This window comes from Hyperolius riggenbachi, chromosome 3 (assembly GCF_040937935.1).
Source record: "Hyperolius riggenbachi isolate aHypRig1 chromosome 3, aHypRig1.pri, whole genome shotgun sequence".
NCBI lineage: Eukaryota > Metazoa > Chordata > Amphibia > Anura > Hyperoliidae > Hyperolius > Hyperolius riggenbachi.
This window is the reverse complement of record NC_090648.1, coordinates 16,125,201-16,136,584: the sequence shown is the minus strand read 5'-3', so window position 1 is coordinate 16,136,584 and position 11,384 is coordinate 16,125,201. Positions and strand designations below refer to the sequence as shown.

The 11,384-nt window shown below is 44.5% G+C and overlaps 1 protein-coding gene across 1 annotated transcript; it reads left to right on the top strand.

The window, feature by feature from the left end:
* The first annotated feature begins 638 nt into the window (after window positions 1–638).
* Window positions 639–1,565, top strand: LOC137561819 (olfactory receptor 5J3-like). Its single transcript, XM_068273174.1, has one exon. It carries the CDS (start codon window positions 639–641, stop codon window positions 1,563–1,565), a length of 927 nt encoding a protein of 308 aa, XP_068129275.1.
* The last annotated feature ends 9,819 nt before the right edge of the window (window positions 1,566–11,384 follow it).

The window sequence follows — 11,384 nt, the reverse complement described above, 5'->3', positions numbered from 1 at the left end:
TGTTAAAAAGAATAGTGGGTACAAGTTACAAAAACAATTGCTCAAAAATACCTTGTCGTTTTTGAGAAAATCTATTTTAAACAAACCAAAAAATATTTTTTTTAAACTATTATTTTTCTAGGTTTAAAAACCATTTTTCTTTGCATTTTAAAAATCCATTTTCTCAAAAAAAATAAGGTCTTTTTGAAAAATTATTTTTTTGACTTGTGCCCAATATTCTCTGTAACATATGTGGCAATTTTGGTAGCAATAGCATGTATGGGGACTTTGCTATTCACACCACCAAAATCAGCTCAAAATTACACGCAAATTATGCGTAAATTCATGCGTAATTACGAATGATTGCACAAAGTCAATTGAAGTACGAATTTGTAATTACGTGTATGAATAATAGCAAAAATGTACGCATAATTTTGCGTAATCGTAGTTAGCAGGTTACGATCATCACTAAACAGATGCTATGTTCTGCTGTAAATATTCTGAATTGGGATGGAGCAGTGTGTTGAGCTGTAAAGTATGCATTTGCTATATCATTCTTGGCGTCAGGCTGTATTGGTGGTTGCAGATTTTTCCACGTGCATAGCTTATATTTAGATTGTAAATGAATATTTTACTCTACATCACAGAGAAAGACATTGATGAACCACAGAAACAAGACACAAGTGATGACCTTCATACTGATGGGACTAACAGAAGACAGAGAGCTGGTTCCATTCCTATTTATCCTCTTCTTACTTGTCTATCTTGTGTCCATTCTAGCCAATCTTGGCATGATGTTTCTAATCTATAACACTTCCAGCCTTCAGACTCCGATGTACACCTTTCTGAGTTTCCTGTCTTTGGTGGACCTTTTCTATTCCTCCGTTATCACTCCTAAAATGTTGACTGATCTTCTGTCCCTGAGGAAGACCATCTCATTTAATGGTTGCGCCATTCAGTTTTTTTTCTTCGATACCCTGGTGGTCACAGAATCTCTCTTACTTTCTGTAATGTCATATGACCGATACGTTGCCATCTGCCACCCTCTTCACTATGTCTCAGCAATGACGAGGAAGAGATGTTTAGGGCTGATCCTCATGGTCTTGGGCATTAGTTCCTTCCAGTCTACAGTGCAAACCAGTTTTGCATTTACTCTTGAATATTGTGGATCAAACCTCATAAACCACTTCTTCTGTGACATCCCACCGCTGCTCAAGTTGTCATGCTCGGAAACACTATGGAGTGATTGTGCACTTTACTTCTTTGTAAGCACTTGTGGTGCAGGATCATTGGTGACTACCTTGGTCTCCTACACCCTGATTGCTTTATCTATTCTTCAGATGAAGACCAGCAAAAGCAGACAGAAGGCCTTCAGTACCTGCACCTCGCACCTTGCTTGCCTCTTCATCTTCTACGGAACAGCTTTCTTTTCCTACATGCACCCCTCTAATCATGACTTTGACAACCAGGACAGAGTAGTTGCCGTGTTATACACAGTGGTGATACCAATGCTAAATCCGCTCATATACAGTCTGAGGAACCAAGAAGTCAAAAAGGTCATCAGCCAAGCAATTCACAGAAAGTAATGTTTTGTATTATTCTAGTGTAGGTTGCAAAATCTTATGCAGTACGCCTTCAAAAAATGTTGAGAGGTGTGGGCCAGCAAAATCCATGGACCGAAAAGACAAAGGTAAGACAAAAACCTGGAGCCAATAGTGCAGATGGTTAATACATTAAAATATATGTAATAAGAGAGTCACTCACAAGTTTCAGGTTGCAAAAGATCTGCAACCACCAATAATGCTTTCAAAAGATTTCCCGCATTGGTTGAGGTGTTGATGGTCCACAGAAGGTCGCTCTCCTGGTGCTTTTGGTAGATCCCAAAAAGAACAAGAAATGCACTAAAACTACAACCTCCCAACAAAGGTGTAAAAGTAATACTCGAGGGTGGAGGAACTATATAGTTTAAAAAGTGAGGTATGGTTGGCTTGCCTATCCTACAGATTATTATTATTACTGATTTATAAAGCGCCAACATATTCCATGGTGCTGTAAAAAGTAGGAAAAGAAACAAGGGGTACATAATGATACCGACAATGATATGCATTAAATATGGACACTGGTACACAACAGTGCTGGGCCGAAATTACGCATTAGCGTAATTACTCATCGTAATTCACTACAAATGCACCGTAAGCGTTACGTGTAAGGTTACGGTATTACACATAATTAATTACGCGTAGACCGTAGGTTACGTTATTACGCATAACAAATTACGCGTAAGACAGTAAACTCCTATTGAAATTACACAGTCTGCCGTAATCGCGTAATATTACGCTCCCGTATAATATAAAAAAGCCGCCGACTTTAAAGGTTAATAGCAAAGCCCCCTTAAGTGCTAAGAGCCTCAAATTTGGAGAATATATTAAGGAGATCAGAAGGAATAAGAGGAAAAAATTTTTTTTTCAAAAAGACCTTATAGTTTTTGAGAAAATCGATGTTAAAGTTTCAAAGGAAAAATATATACATTTAAAAACCCGCCGACTTTAACGGTTAATAGCAAAGCCTGCTTAAAATTTAGGAACACCAAATTCCCAGGGTATATTAAGGGGATCAGTGGGAATAAGAGGAAAAAAAATTTCAAAAAGACCTTATAGTTTTTGAGAAAATCGATTTTTAAGTTTCAAGGGCAAAAATGTCTTTTAAATGCGGAAAATGTCAGTTTTTTTTTGCACAGGTAACAATAGTGTATTATTTTCATAGATTCCCCCAAGTGGGAAGAGTTTTACTTACTTCGTGTGGGAAATATAAAAAAAAAACGACGTACGGTCCCCCCCTCCCAGACCTCTTTAACCCCTTGTCCCCCATGCAGGCTGGGATAGCCAGAATGCGGAGCACCGGCCGCGTGGGGCTCCGCACCCTGACTATACCAGCCCGCATGGTCCATGGATTGGGGGGTCTCGGAAGGGGAGGGGCAGCCAAGCTTTCCCCTCCCCCTCCGAGCCCTTGTCCAATCCAAGGACAATCCAAGGACAAGGGGCTCTTCTCCACCTCCGATGGGCGGTGGAGGTGGAGGCCGCGATTTCCTGGGGGGGGGGTTCATGGTGGCATCTGGGAGTCCCCTTTAAAAAGGGGTCCCCCAGATGCCCACCCCCCCTCCCAGGAGAAATGAGTATAGGGGTACTTGTACCCCTTACCCATTTCCTTTAAGAGTTAAAAGTAAATAAACACACAAACACTTAGAAAAAGTATTGTAATTGAACAAAAAACATAACCACGAAAAAAGTCCTTTCATATTCTTAATTAACCATTAATACTTACCTGTCCCTTTAAAAGCCAGTTCCCACGCAATATCCTCGGAAATTGGCTAATCAGTTACAATGTAACAAAGTTGTTACAATGTAACAACTTTGTTACTTTGTAACTCCACCGCACCCGATCGTCACTCGCCGCTCACCCGCCGGCCGCCGCATACACTTACGCTAAGTCCCCGCTGGCTCCCGCTGTCCACTCCGCCCACACCTGTCACCCATATACATGCTGGCACCCATGGGTGCCAGCATGTATATAGGTGACATGTGGGAGAGGCGGGGAGGGCAGCGAGAGCCGGCGGGACTTAGCGTCCTGCACGACCCGACAGAGCTCTGAGCTATATAATAATAATATATAATAATAATAATAATAATAATATAATAATAATCTGAACATTTGTATAGCGCTTTTCTCCTGTCGGATTCAAAGCGCTCAAGAGCTGCAGCCACTGGGACGCGCTCAAGAGGCCACCCTGCAGTGTTAAGGAGTCTTGCCTTGAACTCCCTACTGAATAGGTACTTGACCTAGCCAGGATTCGAACCATGGTCGCCCATGTGAAAGGCAGAGCCCTTAACCAGTACACTATCCAGCCACCCAATGGGGTTCCTTCTGATTTAAAGGAACCACATTGGTCTGCTAAGGACCAATGGGGCTCCTTGGAGCCCAAATACAAAGATGCTTAGAGAGCTCTGAGCTATATAGCTCAGAGCTCTGTCGGGTCGTGCAGGGCGCTAAGTCCCGCCGGTTCTCGCTGCCCTCCCCGCCTCTCCCACATGTCACCTATATACATGCTGGCACCCATGGGTGCCAGCATGTATATGGGTGACAGGTGTGGGCGGAGTGGACGGCGGGAGTCGGCGGGGACTTAGCGTAAGTGTATGCGGCGGCCGGTGGGTGAGCGGCGAGAGACGTCGGGTGCGGTGGAGTTACAAAGTAACAAAGTTGCTGCATTGTAACAACTTTGTTACATTGTAACTGATTAGCCAATTTCCGAGGATATTGCGTGGGAACTGGCTTTTAAAGGGACAGGTAAGTATTAATGGTTAATTAAGAATATGAAAGGACTTTTTTCGTGGTTATGTTTTTTGTTCAATTAAAATACTTTTTCTAAGTGTTTGTGTGTTTATTTACTTTTAACTCTTAAAGGAAATGGGTAAGGGGTACAAGTACCCCTATACTCATTTCTCCTGGGAGGGGGGGTGGGCATCTGGGGGACCCCTTTTTAAAGGGGACTCCCAGATGCCACCATGAACCCCCCCCCCCAGGAAATCGCGGCCTCCACCTCCACCGCCCATCGGAGGTGGAGAAGAGCCCCTTGTCCTTGGATTGGACAAGGGCTCGGAGGGGGAGGGGAAAGCTTGGCTTCCCCTCCCCTTCCAAGACCTCCTAATCCATGGACCATGCGGGCTGGTATAGTCAGGGTGCAGAGCCCCACGCGGCTGGTGCTCCGCATTCTGGCTATCCCAGCCTGCATGGGGGACAAGGGGTTAAAGAGGTCTGGGAGGGGGGACCCCACGTTGTTTTTTTTTTATATTTCCCACACTCAGAACGAAGTAAGTAAAACTCTTCACACTTGGGTGAATCTATGAAAATAAAACACTATTGTTACCTGTGCAAAAAAAACTGACATTTTCCGCATTTAAAAGACATTTTTGCCCTTGAAACTTAAAAATCGATTTTCTCAAAAACTATAAGGTCTTTTTGAAAAAAAAAAAAATTCCCTCTTATTCCCACTGATCCCCTTAATATACCCTGGGAATTTGGTGTTCCTAAATTTTCAAGCAGGCTTTGCTATTAACCGTTAAAGTCGGCGGGTTTTTAAATGTATATATTTTTCCTTTTAAACTTTAACATCGATTTTCTCAAAAACTATAAGGTCTTTTTGAAAAAAAAAAATTCCTCTTATTCCTTCTGATCTCCTTAATATATTCTCCAAATTTGAGGCTCGAAGCAATTAAGGGGGCTTTGCTATTAACCCTTAAAGTCGGCGGCTACCTAACATTGATCCATGCGTCAACTTTTCCGCTTGGGAGCATGGCCTTACGCATTAATTGCTAGTAGGAAATTACGCGTAAGGCAATAACGTAACAACCTGCATTACGGTATTCTTACGCGTAATTGCGTAAGGGCTATGCATAATTACAGACATGAACCGTAGATAAATGTCTACGCCGTAAGCGTAATTCCGTAATGCGTAATAGCGTAAAATTACGCGTAATGATCCGTAAGAGTAGTTTTTTCCATTACGCCCAGCACTGGTACACAATACAAAACTGGTGATTACACTGACAGATGTAACACGATGAATAAAATGTATAACAGAGTGCAAGCTATGAAATGAACAACACATTCCCAGACACAAAAGGATGAGAGAGCCCTGCCCTTGTGAGCTTACAATCTACAGAAATGGGGTAGGGGAGGCACAAGAGGTGGAGAAGCATGCAGTATACATACAGGCCGTGTGTGTTCAGGTTATTTAGCAAAGACTAAAACTAGACGCGAGGTCGAAGGAGGAATGGCCTAAGTTAGAGCATATGCTTTTTGGAAAAGGTGAGTTTTGAGGAAGCGTTTAAAGATTTCAAAGGTTGGATAGTGACAGATGTGCTGTGGAAAGGCATTCCAGAGGAGTGGTGAGGCCCATGAGAAGTCTTGTAGACATGAATGTGAGGATATAATTCTAGAGGAGGATAAAAGAAGATCATGTGCAGATATGCACTGTAGTACCTACAAGTGGTGGAGGACCTCCCCCCGAACCCCTTACATGTGACCTTCACCCCCCTTCCCCACCTCTCCAACTGTCCCAAACCATTTCCCTGAGCCACTCTGCTTGACACATACATTACAGACCAAACGTTTGGACACATCTTCTCATTCAAATAGTTTTCTTTATTTTCATGACTATGAACATTGTAGATTCACACTGAAGGCAAGAGTGTTCAAAGCAATAATCAAAGCAAAATGTGGCTACTTTGAAGAACCTAGAATATGACATATTTCAGTTGTTTCACACTTTTTGGTTATGTACTATACTTCCACATGTGGTAATTCATAGTGTGGATGCCTTCAGTGTGAATCTACAATGTTCATAGTCCAGAAAATAAAGCAAACTCTTTGAATGAGAAGGTGTGTCCAAACTTTTGGTCTGTACTGTACATTCAGTCACAGAAACTCGGGCTGCATTCAATGGTGTGGAGTCAGCCAGACCTGTCACCGGTGGCTGCACATTCCCCCCTCCTTATTTCTGGCTAGGGGGGTACTGGTTGTCATGTGGGTGCTGAATGCAGATGCTGGGTGCCATGTGGGTTCTGGGTACAGTTACAGGGAGTCATGTGAATTATGGCTATAGGTTATGGCTGTGGGTGTGAGTAGTGGGTGCAATACCAGGCCTGGGTGCAGGTGGATGTTGGCACTGGGAGAAGTAGAGATCAGAAGACATCAGTGTGGGTGTTGCAGGAAGGGGAATTAATTGGCGGTGCTTGTGGAGGGAGAGGTCACTGAGGGTGCTGGGGGAGGGAGAGGTCAGTGTAGGTGCTGAGGGAGGTCACTATGGGTGCTGCTAGGGACAGGAATGGTGCCATTAGGGGGGAGGTCAGTGTGGGTGCTGGAGAGGCAGGATCACTGTAGTGCTAATGCTGGAGAGGTAGAGGTCAGTATGGGTCCTAGGTGGAAAGAGAGGTCCCTGTGGGTGTGAGGTTGATGGAGAGGTCACTGTGGATGCTAGGGGAGGGAGAGGTCACTGCTGTCAGGGAGACACTATGTTACCTGCTCCCACACAGCTGCAATGATGTATGGGACCTCTTTTCTCCAAAGTGTCCCAGATGGGGAGGGGCTTTCCATATGTGGTGGGTGAAGTTTATCACATCCAGGGTGGGGCTTACTTTTTACAGCCAAAGGGACCTTTTTAGGGATATTTTAAAAGGGGAGGTGCTTGGATAACCAGAGTCCCCCCTCTGCAATTGTCTGGGGCACTATCTGCATGGTGTTAGTATGTTCTCCCCAGGGCCGGCCTTAGGTTTAGCAGCGCCCTGAGCGAACCAGATTTTGGTGCCCCCCCCCATTCATCCTCTTCGCGTGTGAGCGCACCACACACATACACTAATGGGGGGGGGGGGCTTAGTAGTGTGTAGGTAGATAGGTAGGTGCCCCCAGTACAGGTTAGATAGGTAGGAACCTGCAACATAGGTTAGATAGGTAGCTGCCCCAGTATAGATTAGATAGGTAGATGCCCCCAGTATAGATTAGATAGGTAGCTGCCCCCAGTATAGGTTAGATAGGTAGGTGCCCCCAGTATAGATTAGATAGGTAGCTGCCCCCAGTATAGGTTAGATAGGTAGGTGCCCCCAGTATAGGTTAGATAGGTAGCTGCCCCCAGTATAGATTAGATAGCTGCCCCCAGTATAGGTTAGATAGGTAGCTGCCCCCAGTATAGGTTAGATAGGTAGGTGCCCCCCAGTATAGGTTAGATAGGTAGCTGCCCCCAGTATAGATTAGATAGGTAGCTGCCCCCAGTATAGGTTAGATAGGTAGGTGCCCCCCAGTATAGGTTAGATAGGTAGCTGCCCCCAGTATAGATTAGATAGCTGCCCCCAGTATAGATTAGATAGCTGCCCCCAGTATAGGTTAGATAGGTAGCTGCCCCCAGTATAGGTTAGATAGGTAGGTGCCCCCCAGTATAGGTTAGATAGGTAGCTGCCCCCAGTATAGATTAGATAGGTAGCTGCCCCCAGTATAGGTTAGATAGGTAGGTGCCCCCAGTATAGGTTAGATAGGTAGCTGCCCCCAGTATAGATTAGATAGCTGCCCCCAGTATAGGTTAGATAGGTAGCTGCCCCCAGTATAGGTTAGATAGGTAGGTGCCCCCCAGTATAGGTTAGATAGGTAGCTGCCCCCAGTATAGATTAGATAGGTAGCTGCCCCCAGTATAGGTTAGATAGGTAGGTGCCCCCCAGTATAGGTTAGATAGGTAGCTGCCCCCAGTATAGATTAGATAGCTGCCCCCAGTATAGGTTAGATAGGTAGCTGCCCCCAGTATAGGTTAGATAGGTAGGTGCCCCCCAGTATAGGTTAGATAGGTAGCTGCCCCCAGTATAGATTAGATAGGTAGCTGCCCCCAGTATAGGTTAGATAGGTAGCTGCCCCCAGTATAGATTAGATAGGTAGCTGCCCCCAGTATAGGTTAGGTAGGTAGGTAGGTGCCCCCCCCCTCATAGTGGAGGGGGGAGCCGCGGGGAGGGCAGCCCGACCTCTCCCTCCCTTCCTCTCCGGGCCACACTCTGTGCTCCCCCCTCCGATGCAGACTGCAGCAGAAAGAACTCACCTCCCTGGTTCCGATCGCCGGCGCCTCTCACTTGCCGCTGGTCTACTCTCTTCTACATAGTTTACCGATACACACTAAACTTCCTGTTAAGCAGGAAGTTTAGTGTGCATCAGTAACTAATGTAGAAGATACCAGCGGCAAGTGAGAGGCGCCGGCGATCGGAACCAGGGAGGTGAGTTCTTTCTGCTGCAGTCTGCATCGGAGGGGGGAGCACAGAGGGTGGCCCGGAGAGGAAGGGAGGGAGAGGTCGGGCTGCCCTCCCCGCGGCTCCCCCCTCCATCACGGCGCACGCACATCACCCCCAGGAGCGGCACCAGGGGGCGGAGCGGGAGTACCCAGCCGGGGCCGCAGCGGCAGCATCGATATTAAAACACGCAGCCAGGGGAGAGGAGCGCCCCTTGGAAGCCGGCGCCCTGAGCGATCGCACCGGTCGCTCAGGTCAAAGGCCGGCCCTGGTTCTCCCCTTATCTGTGTAGGTTTCCCAGGGCACTCTGATTTCCTCCCACATCCAAAAACCATACAGATAAGTTAATTGGCGTCCTCCTAAATTGGCCCTAGACTATGATACATACACTACACAATACATACATAGACATATGACTATGGTAGGGACTAGATTTTGAGCTCCTCTGAGGCACCGTTAAGGGACAAGACTATACACTCTGCACATCACTGCAAAAGATGTTGGTGCTATATAAATAATACTACTAATAATAAAAACATTGGGCTAAAATTAATAATTTGGCATACAGTTTTTAAAAAATGTCTTTTAATTTCAATAATCACAATCAACATTTCAAAATCTGATAAATATATTGCACACGTGTTCCATTTTCCTTCAATTATGAACAGTTGATGAACAATGTGTCTTGCTCCATTCAATTTTTATAAAAAAAAAATACCCCAAAAAATCCACCTCTCCTGATCTTCTTTTATTGAAAAAAAGGGGGAAGAATCTGAACAAGTTTCTCAAATAAGTACAAAAATAAGGTTTCAGTCTTTCTGTACAGCTGAATTGGTTGTATCAACTTGTCGTATCATTTTGTTGTATCATGTAGGGCCTACAAAAATTTCATCCGGTTTTCTTCCATCCTACAAGTTACAAAATCTATTCTAATGTGCTCTGGCTTACTGCAGCACTTTCTACTATCACCATTTCTGTAATAAATCAACTTATCTCTCTCCTGTCAGACTTGTCAGCCTGTGTCTGGAAGGCTGCCAAGTTCTTCAGTGTTGTGGTTCTATGATGCATCTCCCCCCTCCAGGCCCCTCTCTGCACACTGCCTGTGTGTTATTTAGATTAGTGCAGCTTCTCTCTGCTCTATTATCTTTTTACAAGCTGGATAAATCCTCCTCTGAGCTGGCTGGGCTTTCACATACTGAGGAATTACATACAGGCAGAGCTGTCTGGAATCTGCAGGAAGAAACAGCCTGACACTTCAGTGGCAGATAGCTGCAGGGGGAAAGAAACAACCAAATGATCTCTTGAGATTAAAAAGGAAGGCTGTATACAGCCTGCTTGTGTATGGATGTATTTTCTATGTGTGGGCATACTGTACATCAACCTACTTCCTGTTTTGGTGGCCATTTTGTTTGTTTATAAACAAACTTTTTAAAACTGTTTTTAACCACTTTTAATGCGGCGAGGAGCAGCGAAATTGTGACAGAGGGTAATAGGAGATGTCCCCTAACGCACTGGTATGTTTACTTTTGTGCGATTTTAACAATACAGATTCTTTTTAAGACATATAAGAACACCTAGGTCCTGGGTTCTCATCATACTGTATGTGATGTGTAGCCCAATGTGTAGCGAATGGGTATTTTTATTAGACTTAGGTGCTACTTAAAGTTGTCAATAGTTTTTTTTTAGATAAATAAAATAAATTATACATGTACAAACCATCTACGTATTTTGTAGTTGAGTAAAAGAGCAAGAAAGGTGAAAAGCATTTATAGCACATTATAGTGTGCTTGTAACAAATAGATCATTCAGAGGAATGAGTTGCACAGAAAACATTGTATATATTAAAGGGGTACATGCTGTAATAGTTTTGAGAAAAATCGCCGTTCACACTTGGTGATTTTTTTCCGCTTTCGCATTTAGCGCTTCTATAGCACTGAAACGCGATTGCCGGAAAATCGCCGGAAAATGGTGCAGGCGACGGGTTTGCGTTTCGCGTTTATGGGCGATTTGCAGTGATTAGCGCAAATCGCCCAAGTAAAAATGGGCCCATAGACTTTTATTACCCTAGCGCTTTGAAAAGCACTACAGTTTGAGCGTTTTGCCGAAATCGCCGGCAAAACGCTTAAGTGTGAATGGGCTCTGAGAGTGTTCACATCTGAGCGGTTTGTTTCCGATCTGCTCAGCAAAGCGCTGCCTGGACCATTTTCTAAGCGTTTTGGCTCAATGGAAGGTATAGGGTAATCGCAAAGCGCTTGAAAAAGCACTTTGTATAGAGATTTACCGAGCGCTTTTATGAATATATTGTATTTACTCATTTCCGTGTGAAAGAGTTCACTTCACTGACGTCAGGAAGTAAAAAAACAAATCGCTCTGCAAAATCGCTTAGAAAAGCGATTTTCGAAGTGCAAAGCGCAGGGAAAATCGCTGAAAAAAACTCTCAATAAATCGCTCAGCAACTGCAATAGTGCTGGTGATTTATGATGTGAATAAGGCCTTTGGCCCTTTTCACACTGGAATGTTTTCATTGCATTTTGTTACCTTTTTTACCGCAGGGTAAGGCTGAAGCAATGAAAGTCAATGTCTATGGGACAT